The 13892-nt window shown below is 43.2% G+C and overlaps 1 protein-coding gene across 3 annotated transcripts in view; it reads right to left on the bottom strand.

The window, feature by feature from the left end:
* EYA2 (EYA transcriptional coactivator and phosphatase 2) overlaps positions 1–13892 on the bottom strand; it is a 264015-nt gene that overhangs the window by 82846 nt on the left and 167277 nt on the right. For all 3 annotated transcript variants that reach the window (XM_038572509.1, XM_038572510.1, XM_038572511.1), the window contains one exon: positions 4403–4545. In XM_038572509.1, coding sequence (XP_038428437.1) covers positions 4403–4545 — 143 coding nt within the window. The remainder of the gene's footprint in view (positions 1–4402; positions 4546–13892) is intronic.

The following is a 13892-nucleotide window of genomic DNA, read 5'->3' as shown; positions in this document are numbered from 1 at the left end:
ATCTTCAAGTTCCAGGAGGATATACCTAGGTGTGATCTTTTTGCATTCATACTGTTCAGCACCTGGCATTTTCGATCTTCCTTCCTTCTTTCTTTTTTTTCGATCTTATTTCTTTAAATGATTTCCTCCCACCATTTCCACTGTTCTCTCTTGCTGGAATTCCTGACAGTCAAATTAGACTTTTTTGACCAATACTGCTTATACTTAAATACTTTCTATAGTTTTGTCTTTTTGATCTGTACTCTGGGAGGTTTCTTAAACATTTTCTCCTAATCCTCCTATTGAACTTCTGTCATTTAAAAATTTCCAGTGACTCTTACTTTGTCTCTGAATATTTCCTTCCCAAGACCCTCCACTTCTTATTTTCTGGAGGCAAGAGCTTCTTGGATCCTTATAAGAAAGCCAAACAGAATTTTCCTATGTTCTTTTTTATTTCTTATATTCTATCATTTATCCTATTACCTTTTCTTGACCTAATTTTTCACATTGTTGGTTTTCCTCATTTTCCTGGTGATGACTGTTTTTAAGAGCAAAGGGCCCGACTGATTGTGTGTGTAGCTGGTGTAGGGGATGAGCGCCAAAGGCAGCTACTCAGTCTGCCATCTCGAATGGGCCACCCCTGAAAACTCTCTGGAGGTGAATGGCTCTACTTACACATAAGGCCTTTGCCATGTCCTTAACAGTAAAGAGCAGGGTGGTCTGTAGGAGGAAAAGGTCAGTTAGTGCAGGGATTTTTCAAAGTAATCGGCAGATATGAGTGTCATTTCATGAGTTTTTTGGTCTAATTATAGTTATGTGTGTGTATGTGCTGGGTCACAGTATTAAGTGTTGTTCTTATTATGAGTCATGGTAAAAAAAAGTTTGACAACTATTTTTTTAAAGATTTTATTTATTTATTCAGGAGAGACACACAGAGAGAGGCAGAAACATAGGCAGAGGGAGAAGCAGGCTCTCTGCAGGGAGCTCAATGTGGGACTCGATCCCAGGACCTGGGGATCATGCCCTGAGCTGAAGGCAGACGCTCAACCACTGGGCCACCCAGGTGCCCCAACAACTACTGTTTTTAAGAAGGGCTTCTGGATTTCAATATTCTAAGTCCTAGTTTATCTGAACTAACTCAGCTGGATTAGTTAAACTTAGAAATTTTGGTAAAGGAATTAAAAAAAATCAGTGAATATTTTCAAATTGAATGCAGATTCCATTAATTTATGTACTACACTCCCTTTGAAGAACAAAGTCTGTCCCCCTCCCTAGCCCTCTCTTCCCCTGCCCTAGATCCTTAGTGAGTGGGTTTCTGGGGGCTATTATGCAGGTGATCCGACTCTCTAGCTCACTAGGGTTTGGGTCAGAGAAAGCCCCTAATCCCAACTGGGTCAGAGGCCTTTCCTTGAAAACTTCAAATTGGAACCTAGAAAGACATTCATCATCTTTGAGTGGCTGTTGGCGGCCTAGCGATCTGAAGGACAGGGAGGGCCAGTCTCTAGGGAAGAGAGGGATGGAAAGACCACCCCACCCTCTTCCAGGACCTGGATTCAGTTAGAAGCAGAGTGGGGCTGGAGGAGGGTGGAGCCCAGGAGCCAGCCGCTGAAAAGACACCAGGTCCGGGAGTCTAGCACCTGCACTGTGGCGCGTGGGGAGAGAAGGTATAAACGTACTTCCTTGCCTCGTCTACCTACTGGTTCCAGTATCCTGCTGACACTCTGCTGTCCCCCGCCCTGGGGTTCTGAGAGAATTTCGGTATCCCTAAAATAACTTCTGCTTTTTCACTTGAGCTAGCTCAGGTTGGTTTCTGGCACCTGCAGTTGAGGGATTTCAACTAATCTACACTCAGAATTTCTCTCCTTTCCACTTCTCTACATAACTTCTCTCTCATGGGCTCCCGTCATTAGCAACACTGCCAAAGACTTGGGAGGTGAGACCCGGGCCAACCCTCCACGCTGACGGCGAGCATGGAAGTAAAACATAGCTCACGCTTTTTCGACTGTCCTTGCCTAGTTGTTTCCTCTGGAATCAAGACGCAGATGTTTCCAGAATGGTATCGCCCTGTAAATCCCGACTTCCCTGCCACCTCCACTACCTTCTCCGTTCAGCAGAAAATGTCTCCCTCCCCACCCCTACCAAGAGCAGAAGGCACATAAAGTGACTGATTAATGAAAGAAAAAAAAAGACATTATGCTCTGGTCTCTGCATCTCCTTAGACCTGTGACCTGAAGCTGCAGGAAATCCTCAGGAATGTGGGAGGCAGACAAAGCAAAGACAACGTGAGGCAAACAGATTTTCTTCGAGGCTTTTGTAGAGGCCCAGTCCTGCTGAGGGGACGGTGCAAAGTCTCCTCCGTGTTGGAAGGTCAGGGTTGTGAGAATTAGAGGAAAAGTAAAGACAAATCCCTATGCCTGAGAGCAGTCCCGGAGACGGGGGAAGGCTGGAACTGGGGCAGGTCCCCAGGGGGGCCAGGCTCTCAGGGGGGATGGCTGCTAGTACACCCCGGGAGGCTGACCAAAGGTCGGAGGCAAGCGTGGTATCCCAAATATTCAACACCTTCTGGGACAGCTGGGACAGACCCTAGCCATGAACAAGTGCTAACAACCCTGCCAGTGAGTACAGCTCTACTAGCGAACGCTGGCTAGATCTCAAAAGCCATGGTGGTGGGGCATTTGTTGTTGGGCCCCCAGCACCCCGTCCCCATCTGATAAGAGCACGCTGGTGTTCTTCTCCCACTGTGTGCTGTCTTGGTGGAACTGTCAATCAAGGGCCAGCCTGAGCCAGGCCAGTGGGAGGCTGACTCCTTGGAATCAGACACAGTGTGAAGTGATGCTAGGATCCTACGTGGTTTACTCTCCAGCAGGGGCAGCATCCTCAAGGTTCCAGAGATTCCTCAGCATGGCCTTTGTTTGTTACTGTTCTTTCGAACCTTGGTTTTGTGACTTCCTCTCCATGTTGCTCCCTCTCAGTAATTTCCATTTTGCTTAAGTAACCAGAACCAGTTTGTGCTGCTTGCAACCAAAGGATTGTCTCGAAGTCCAAGGTTCCCGTCCTCAACAAGGATTCCCACGCCCAAGGTATGGCATGGAAACCCAGAAGTCCAGAAACTGGCTGGAGACTCAGTCAAAATTACATTGACTTTAGGGAAATGGTGAAAATGATATTTCTTAGTACATCTGAATTCAAGGCCCAGCTTTGTAGTTGCTGCATAAATCGTACAGGGTTATGACTAGAGATGGGATGATGATGCCTTCGGATCTCTCGGCCTGGACCCAGACCTTGCCGATACTACCCGTATACTCATAGCACACTCAAGCCAACAGATCTGCCCTCCTATATTTCTGCCTTTTGCAAAGAAGTATGAACTAATGAACATGCCCATTTTTCTCCCTAGATATCTATTGATTGCTTCTTTCTGTTTTTCTAGGCATCTGTTTTGCCTCTGTCCCCACTAATACTCTGTCCTCTTCTCTCATGCATGCTTTTTTTTTTTGTTTGGGAAAATGTCAGTGCTTGAACAATAATCCTACACTTGCTTTATTACAATAAAGCCTGGCACATCTCTCAGACCAGCCGTTCTCAGTGTGGGCTGCACGCTGAAATCACCTGGAGAGCTTTAAGATATTGGTGCCTGGGTTCCTCCCTCAGGGAATTGGATTTAACTGGTCTGGGGTGCAGCTTGAAAATGAAGGCTTTCAATGCTCCCCAGGAGATTCTAAGGTGTAGCCCAGGTCATGAGCTACTAAGGAACTCAGCATTATGGAAACAGTGCAAGCTCATCTGAGCCAGCCTCCTGTCTCCAGACAGATAAATATCCAAGCCATATTAGAACCATGAGAGGAAACTTTAGAACTCCCTTGCAATGTATATCTAATTAGTCTGGGGTGGGGCCTGTGCACCTGCATTTTAAAAAGCATCTAAGGTGATACTAATATGTGGCCAGGGTTAAGAACCCTCTAACCCAGCTGGGGAGGTCCACTGCCCACTTGTGTCCTTACCAGGGCCTCTCAGGATGTGGTCTCCAACCCTGCAGTAACAGCACAGTTCTGGGAACTTGCTGGAAATGCAAATTCTCAGCCCCCGCCCCCAATCTACTGAATTGGAAACTCAGAGTGCGGGGCCCAGCAGTCTAGGTTTTCACAGCTCCCCTGCCTACATTCGAGAACCTGTGTCCTATGTTCTTTACTATCTCCAGGGTCACTTTTCCTAGCCTGGTCAGTCAACAGCACTTCCTTATGGCCAACATAATTCTTCTCTACTTTCTCATCAAGTGGTCTTTTCTCTGTTACCGAGCTTTGCAGACACAAAGGGCCATTCTCCCCTGTGTGCATGGACAGAACTCTGCCCCCTGCCCCAGGTTCTTGTTCCAGCCACAGATGGAGATCACATTCACCACGTCAAACAAGCAGTCTGGAGTTACCTCGATCTCGTTGTCCCCGGCTGGGGAGGGGTCACTGCTCCGCTTGGACCGGCCTCGGAGCTTCCCATCGGAGGCCCGGTGTGGCCTGTCTGCGTCTCCCTCTTTTGCCGGTGTGGAAGGTCCATTGTGGGTGTTATAGTCCCCTGTGTAGGAAAGGGAGGGGTGGACATATCAGAAGCTTTGCCAGGAAATATCACACCACCAGAACCAGCTCCCTGGTGCTAGGTCCCAAGGGCAGCATGGAACACAAAGATCTCGTGGAAATCAAATCCGCTGTGGGTGGTCCTTTCAGCCTATTCATGATCATTCACTCATGGGGCAGAGAGGCCCTGGGCAGGCATCATCGGTCCCAGGCACTGCTTCTCACAGTACTGAGCTTCTAGAGAGAGGGAGGGGCGTCAGACAAACAAGTGAGGACAGAACACCCGGGTGAGGATGCGTGTTACAGAGAATTAACAAATGGGATGGGGCCTGGGTGGGGGTGTGCTGGGAGGTTCCTAACTGATATGGGCTTCTCTGGGAGGGCTCATGGAAAAGGGGACACCTGAGCGGAGATCTAGGGAGTGCGGGCGAGCCGCTGGGGGAGCTGTAGTGACATGAGCAGAGTTTTGCCTTTGCAACTCTCCATATCCTAAAGCCTGAGAATCCCCAGAGCAACAGAAGGAAGGAAATTAGTAATTATATGGGGCAGGGCAGCAAACTTTGCTGTCTTTAAGAAATGCCCAGCTTGGGGCGAAAGGGAGGTATCTGGGGGGAATTCTCTGTGTTGCTCTCCCTGTGTGGCTTGCTCCATTCTCTATGAGACAGCACAGGGCTGGCACTTGAGATGAGTCAGTAAACGATGTGAACTGAGTTCTGGCTTGACCCATATACATGCGGGGTCAGTGAGAAGGTGCAGCGCAGAAGGTGGCCACCTGCCTCTTCCACCACCCAGGAGGTGGTGCTTCTGGAATGTGCAGAGAGGCTGCCATCCTCAAGCCCTCAGGCACCTGTCTGATGACCTTGCAGGAATGAGCAGCACCCTCCCGGGACCCAGGTCCCAAACCCAGCATCCAAGCTGTATTGTTTTTTTAAGCACAGAAGTTTGAAATACATGTTTTTTTTTTTAAATCAGAGTTTACTGTCTTTATTTAACTCCCGAAGTGGGATGATGTCACTCTGTGTTACCCCGCAAACTAATGGTGGAGGTAGAGCCACAGTCTGGGCCAGCCCTCCTCGCTAGAGGGACAGAAGCATAAACCAGCGCAGAGCCTTAGAGGGCACTCCATCCCGCTCTCTCGTTTCACAGCTGCTTGTTTTAGCTCCCAAATGTATCCTGTGGACTTCATCTCTCTTTCCATAATTGCCAGTTCTTGGACCATGAAGAGGAAAATGCTTTTGTCTAAAAATACTTGGCAATGTGGACTGGTTTTTTTTCCCCCCTTACCCTGGAAGGACGATTTCCCCCTAAAACCCAAGGGACCGAACTTGGTTTATTCAATATTTCTAAAACTTCTTAGCAGACTAAGGACATAATAAGAAAAGGTTTGGTTTTGAGTTGTCAGGACTTCAGGGCCATCTCCAATTGCCCAGCATTTTCAGGACGCAGCATGAGAGATCCTCAAATATTGATCTTGCAAAGACTTTCTTCTGGAGGGTGGAAATAGGCGGTAAATAAATTCACAGATGCTAAAGAGTCGTAGATAAAGTTTATCCTGATTTACTTGGTATTCTAAGGCTATAGGGGCTTAGAAAAACATTTGTTAACCCCATCAATATCCAGGCAAATATTATTAAAAAGAGGGGATATACCAGGCATCTAAAAAAAGGCTAAATAAGGTGTTGGGGAAGTCAATATATTAAGAGTTTTCCAGGGCACCTGGGTGGCTAGTTGGTGAAGCGTCTGCCTTTGGCTCAGGTCCTGATCCCAGGGCCCTAGGATCAAGCCCTGGTCAGGTGCTCTGCTCAATGGGGAGTCTGTTTCTCCTTATCCCTCTGCCCCTGCCTCCCCACTTGTGCTCTATCGCTCTGCTCTCTCTCAAATAAGTAAATAAAATCTTAAAAGAAAAAAAGAGTCTCTCTCCTTGCTTCCCTCCCCAAATAGCTCTTTCCCCACCTTTTTATATTCTTGAGAATGAAGTGTCAAGGTTCAAGGTCACAGTCAGAGGTACACAGGCTAAAGCAATTTATGTAAACCTTCTTAGGGATCATTTCATTCTTTTTTTCTCTCTCTCCTTACACTTTTACACAACCTTCCAAGAGTTTCCTTGTAATCCCTTTGTGATCCTTGCCTACCACTCTGCTTCCCAGGTGACCACTAATACACTTTCTCTCAAGAAAAATTAATTTGCTTTTTCTAGAGTATTAAAGAAATGGAATCACACAGTATATATGCTTTTTTTTTGGTCTGGCTTCTTTCAACCAGAATAACTGTTTTGAGATTCAATCCATGTGGTTACGTATATGGACAGTTCATTCCTTTGTGTTGTTGAGTACTATTCTATTGTGTGGATTTACCACGCCCTGTCTGTTCACTTGTGGATGGACATTCGGGTTGATTCTAGTTTTGGGATGGAATAAAGCTGCCATGAATGTTCACACATCAATCTTGGTATGACTATAAGCTTTCTTTTTACCAGTGTAATTATGAGGTCGTGTGGTGAGTCTATGTTTGACTTTTTAAGAAACTGCTAAGTTGTTTTCAAAAGTGGTTGTGCCATTTCACATTCCCACCAGTGGGGTAAGAGAGTTCTAGTTGCTCGACATCCTTGCCTACCTTTGATATGGTCAGTTTTCACGATTACAGCCATTCTAAGGGGTACACATTATGGATTTAATTTGTACTTCTCTAATGACAAATGATCAGCATCTTAATTATGTACTTTTTTTTTTTTTTTGCCATCCTTGTATCTTTTTTTGTATCTGCTCAAATTTTGCCCATTTCATTACTGAGTTGTTTGTTTCCTTAGTCTTGGGTTTTGAGAATTCCTCCTATATTACATAATATGTGATGGTGAATCTTGTGTGTCAAGCTGATGGGCTGGTAAAACATTATTTTTGGGTGTGTCTATGAGGGTGTCTCCAGAAGAGATTGGCATTTGAATCAATAGACTCAGTAGAGATCTGCCCTCACTAATGTGCAGGAGAGCATCACCGATTTCACTGAGGGCCCAAATAGAACAAAAAGGCAGAGGAAGTGCAAGTTACCTTTCTTCTTGAGCTGAGATGTCCATCTTTTCCTGCCTTAGACATTGGAGTTCTTGGTTCCTAGGCCTTCTGACGCAGACTGAATTGCTCTACTAGCTTTCCTGGCTCTCTGGCTTGCAGGAGGCAGGTCACGGGACTTGCTGATTTGAGCTATTTTTTTGTAATAAATCTCTATCTCTCTATCTCTGGTTTCTTTGGAGCACTCTAATACAACATACTTTATCAGATACATGCTTTGTAATTATTTGCCCCCCAGACTTCTCTTCCCATTCTCCTCACAGTATCCTTCAAAGAGTGAAAGTTGTAAATTTTTATGAAGCCAATTTATAGAATTTATTTTCTTTTTGGGTCATGTTTTTGGTGTCATATATGAGAATTCTTTGCCTAGCCCAAAGTCACAAAGATTTTCTCCTGTTTTCTATACACGTTTTATGATTTTATGTTTAGGTCTATGATCTATTCTTTGTTAATTTTTTTATGTCATGTGAGTTATGGGCTGAAGTACAGTTTTTCCAAATATAGATATCCAGTCGTCAAGAATCTTTTGTTGAGAAGACTATCCTTTCTCCACTGAATTGTCTTGAAACTTTATAAAAAAAATCATTTGTCCATATCTATGTGTGTTTATTTCTGCATGCTCTATTCTGGTACATTGATCTACTTGTCTATCTTTATGTGATACCATATTATCATGATTACTGTGGCCCTATAGTATTTTTTTTTAAGATTTTACTTATTTATTTGAGAGAGAGAGAAAGAGAGAGAGAATAAAAGAGAAAGCACAAGCGGGGGGTGAGGGGGCGCAGAGACAGAGGGAGAAGCAGGCACCCTTCTCAGCAGGGAGCCCAACTTGATCCCAGGATCCAGGGATCATGACCTGAGCAGAAGTCAGACACTTAATCAACTGACCCACCCAGGTGCCCCTGTAATAAGTGTTAAAATCAGGTAGTGTTAGCTTTGCAACTTTGTTTTTCTGTATCAGAGCCATTGAGGCTATTCTAGATCCTTTGTATTCTTTGAAGTTCAGAATTAGCTTGCTAATCTCTACAGAGAAGAGTCAGATATTGACAGAGATTGTGTTAAATACATAGATCAATTTGTGAAGAGCTGACATCTCAGTAATATTAAGTCTTCTGAGCTGTGAGTAAGGTATATCTTTCCATTCACTAAAGTCTTCACCTAGGGTGGCTCAGTGGTTGAGCATCTGCCTTTGGCTCAGGGCATGATCCTGGGGTCCTGGGATTGAGTCCTGCATCAGGCTCCCCACAGGGAGCCTGCCTCTCCCTCTGCCTGTGTCTCTGCCTCTCTCTCTGTGTCTCTTATGAAAAAATAAATCAAATCTTAAAAAAATTAAGTCTTCACTTCTTTCGGTAGTGTTTCATAGTTTTAAGTGTACAACTCTTGCACATGTTTTGTCAGATTTATCCCAAAGCATTTAATATTTTTTGATGGTACCGTAAATGAGATTTAAAACTATCCCATTTCTGGGTGCCTGGATGGTGTGGTCATTTAAGCACCTGAATCTTGGTTTCAGCTCAGGTTGTGATCTTGGGGTCTTGAAATCAAGCCCCACCTCTGGGTCTGTGCTTAGCACAGAGTTTGCTTAAATTTTTCTTTCCCTCTGCCTTTTCTGACTGTACTCTCTCCCTCTCAAATAAATCTTTTTTTTAAAAAACTATCCTATTTCCTATTGCTTATTGTTACTATATTAAAATACAATTGATTTTTATACATTCACTTAGTACTCTGCAACATTGCTAAGCTCACTTTTTAGTTTCAGCATTTTAATAAATTCTATCTAATTTTCTACATAGGTGATCATGTCATTTTACTTCTTTTCCCATGTGGAGGCTTTAAATTATTTTTCTTGCCTTACTGTACTGGCTAGAATCTCCAATACAATGGTGAATAGAATTGGTAAGAGTATACATCTTTGTCTTGCTTCTGATCTTGGGGAGTAGCTGTAGGTTTTTTGAAGCTATCCTATTTTAGTCAGCTTGGGCTGCTATGACAAAAATGTCACAGACTGGGTGGCTTAAATAACAAAGATTTATTTTCCACATTTCTGGAGTCTGGGAAGTCCAAGATCAAGGCATTGGCCAATTTTATTGCTAGTCAGAGTCTTCCTCCTGGTTTTCAGATGGATGCCTTCTTGCTATATGCAGACACAGTAGAGAGAGAGATATATTAACTCTGATATGTCTCTTCTTATAATTGCACTAACCCCATTTATGAGGGCTCCACCGTCATTACCTAATTACTTCCCAAAGACTCCACCTCCAAATACCAACACATTGGGGATTAGGACTTCAACATGTGAATCTGGAGGAGGACACAAACATTCAGTCTATAACATGTCTTTTTCTAATAAAGAAAGTTCCCTTCTATTCCTAATTTGGAATTTTTATCAGGGACAGATGATAAATCTTGTCAAATATTTTCTATGCATCTATTTAGATGAACTTTTCCTTCCCTTTCCAGTTAGTTAATATGGCAAATAACATTGATTTTCAAATTTTAAACCACCTTTGCTTCCTGGGGATAAATCACACTTGGTCATTATATATTATTCTTCTTTCATATATTGTTGGACTTGATTTGTTAACATTTTGTTTAGAAGTGTTTTATCTATGTTGATGAGGGATATTGGTCTATAGTTTTCTTTTCTTTTTTTAAAAAATATTTTTATTTAGTTAGTTGAGAGAGAGGGGACTAGCATGAGTGGGGGTAGGGACAGAGGTGAGGGAGAAGCAGACTCCCCACTGAGCAGGGAGCCTGATGTAGGGCTCATCCCAGGATCCTGTGATCATGATCTGAGCCAAAGGCATACACCTTTTTTTAAAAAAAGATTTTATTTATTCATGAAACACAGAGAGAGAGGCAGAGACATAGGCAGAGGCAGAAGCAGGCTCTCTGTAGGTAGCCTGATGCAGGACTCGATTCCTGAGCCCTGGGATCATGACCTGAGCTGAAGGCAGATGTTCAACTACTGAGCCACCCAGGTGTCCCCAAAGGCAGACACTTAACTGACGGAGCCACTCAGGTGCCCCTGGTTTCCTTTTCTTATAATGCCTTTGTCTAGTTTTGGCATCAGGGTCATGCTGGCTTCATAGAATGAGTTGGGAAGTATTCTTTCCTCTTCAATTTTCTTCAAAATTTTGTGTAGGATTGATAGTTCTTAACTTAAATGTTTGGTAGTCTTAATCAGCGAGGCCATCAGGGCCTGGTGATTTCTTTGAAGGAAGATTTCTGACAAAAAATTCAATTTATTTAATAGATATAGGCCTATTAAAGCTATAGATCTATTTAGGTTGGCATGATGTTTGTAAAATTGCATCATTATCTCTTTAATATCTGTAGTATCTGTAGTGATGTCATCACTTTCATTCTATTGGTAATTTACATCTTTTCTCTTTTTCCTGTATCAGCCTATCTAGAGTTTTATCAGTTTTATTTATCTTCTCAAAGAATCAGCTTTTGGTTTCACTGATTTTCTCTCTTTTTTTCTGTTTTCAGATTTCATTGATTTGCATTTTGGTCTTTATTGTTCCCTTTCTTCTTCTTACTTTGAGTGTATTTTGCTCCTCTTTTTCTAGTTTCTAAAGCAGAATAGGAGGTGTTTGGCTTGAAATTTCTCCTCTTTTCTAACATAGACACTTGTGCTATAAATTTCCTCTTATGTACTGCTTTAGTGATGTTCTACGAATTTTGACATGTTATGTTTCATTTTCATTAAGTTCAAAATACTTTAAAATTTTCTTGTTTTTTTTTCTTTGACTCATGGGGTATTAGTCAGGGTTCTCCCAAGAAACAGAACCAACAGGATGCATGTAAATATATATATAAGAGGAGGTTTATTATAGGAATTGGCTCATGCAGTTAGAGGTCAGGAAGTCCCACAATCTGCTTTTTGCAAGCTGGAAAACCAGGAAATCTGGTGATATAATTCAGTCTGAGGCTGAAGGCCTGAGAACTTGGGGTAGGGGAAGTCTGGAGGGTTCGGGCCCCACTGGTACAAGTCCTGGAATCCAAAGGCCTGAGAATCAGGAGCTCTAATGTCTGTCCAATTATCTTTTTAGATAATCTGCATCATACTGAAAAGTCTGAAAAGAAAAAAGCCCTTAAGGAACCACTACTAATTTGTTTTTTTCTCTTGAGTGAAGTATGTTCAGATTTTGTCCTCTACTTCAGCAAATTGCCCTGCAATCATCTGTAAATTGCTGGAACTTTGTATGTTAATGCATATCAATGCAGACTGGGCAGAGGGCTGGGGTGAAGAGCATCAGGATACTGTAACCAGGCAATGCAGAGTATGAGCATGATCTATCGGTAATATATAAACCTCTTGAGGCTCTGGAATTTGGAACCAACCACTCAAGGAGATCCTGGATAATTTCAAAAGTAGAGTTTTTATGGGAAATTTTGAGAGAGAGAGAGAGAGAGTGTGTGTGTGTGTGCGTGCGCTTGCGCACATGTGCACACATGCATGCTTACATGCCCTTCCTTTATAACAGACACCGGGGAAAAGAGTCAAGAGACCTCAGTTACAGCTGACAACTATTTATGTCATTAGATTTTATGTGAGCTTGTTAGACACACAGTAAAAACCATCTCAACCACTTATTGTTGAACCTTAGACCAAGCGATAAATGAAGAACAGGGGGAAACAATAAAGAAACGTTTCAAAGAGATACAATGAACCTTTATGTTTGCTCTTGATGGGGAACAAAGATAACCTTCCTAAATACCCCAAATTCTTAGGAAGTAAGTCTTTGGAATCCAGTTCCAAATTATACATAGACAGTGGCAACTACTTCAGGATTTCCTGCTTATATCTCCTTTCTGCAACCAAGTGGAGCAGCCACACTCTGAAAAGCAGGATGGTCAAAGATAATTTAGAATTATGACAAAGAAAAGTTTGTTAAATTTCACACCCTTCAAAGAAAGCAATTTGGAAGTTGTTACCTAGATACTACGCATTCATTGAGTATTGCAATGAAATCACAATGACCAAAATCAATGCTCAAGCCCTAAACTTCCTTAAAAATTGACTTAAAAAGGACAACTGGGTGGCTCAGTATGTTAAGCATCTGACTCCTGATCTCAGCTCAAGTCTTGATATCAGGGTCATGAATTCAAGCCCTGCACTGGGCTCCGCTCTCGACACGGAGCTTTCTTAAACAAACAAACAAACAAACAAACAAGCCCACCATGGACTTAAAAATGCCTGGCCATGTTGTCTCCGTTTGTCACCAAACCAAGGATAATTAACTTGTCCCAGTGATGGAAAATTTAAAGGCTAAAAGCAACAGCTGTACCAAGAACCTCAGGAACAAAAGAAGTTAGTTTCCGCTACTGTTCTTTTTCTAACCATTAGCCAGTATTTATTGAATCAATGTCCATACACTCTCATGTTAGCTTAACTTCTACAAGCCCCAGTTTTTCAGAACCCACTGAAAAGAAAAGAGAAAAAAATGCAATGGTATCTCCTTTACATTGGGCATTCTAAATCATTGCTGTCATGTCAATTAATGATAATATATCTAAACCATGTCATAAAAGAGAAGCCATGTGCATAGCAGATCTTTGGAAGGAATGAATGAATTCATAGGCTGGTGAGTTAGTTGCATAGGGATGTACATCACCCAGGGGCCAGGACGTGGGCTCCCCCACATGTTACTCTTTTTTTTTTAAGATTTTATTTATTTACTTGAGAGAGAGAGAGAGAGAGAGAGAACAAAAACGGAGCAGGTCAAAAAGAGATAGAGAAGCAGACTCCCCACTGAGCAGGGAGCCTGACTTGAGGCTTTCAACCCAGGACCCTGGGATGATGACGTGAGCTGAAGGCAGATGGTCAACCAACTGAGCCACCCAGGCACCCCACCACATGTTACTCTTTAATTTAGGTGGGTGCCATTGGTTGTGGATACCTGTACTTTGGCCCATCATCTCTTCTGTCTTCCCCTGGGTAGTGTGCTCTGGGTTTTTTTTTTTGGAAACCACCTCTCCCTCTCCCTCATATGGTCTGGGTGGAGATGACCCAACTCTAGCTCTCGCTGTGGTCATAAGACCCAGGTCTGTTGCCCCATCTCAGCATTCCAACCACTGCCACAGAGACTGGTGTGAGGACAGGTATGTGACCTAAGCTGGGCCAACAGAAGTGTTACCTGGGACCTCTGCAGGGGCTGTTTGGAAGGAGGAACTCTCTCTGAGGGGTAGATAGGAAGGCAGAACTGAATCCTGAAGTGGCTGGTGACCATCTTTGCCACCATAATGGGAGAGCCTGCTTGAGAGTGAAATGGAC

The sequence above is a fragment of the Canis lupus genome, chromosome 24 (genome assembly GCF_011100685.1).
Source record: "Canis lupus familiaris isolate Mischka breed German Shepherd chromosome 24, alternate assembly UU_Cfam_GSD_1.0, whole genome shotgun sequence".
NCBI classification, from domain to species: Eukaryota; Metazoa; Chordata; class Mammalia; order Carnivora; family Canidae; genus Canis; species Canis lupus.
Note: the sequence above shows the minus strand (reverse complement) of the source record. Positions and strands in the feature narration are given on the sequence as shown.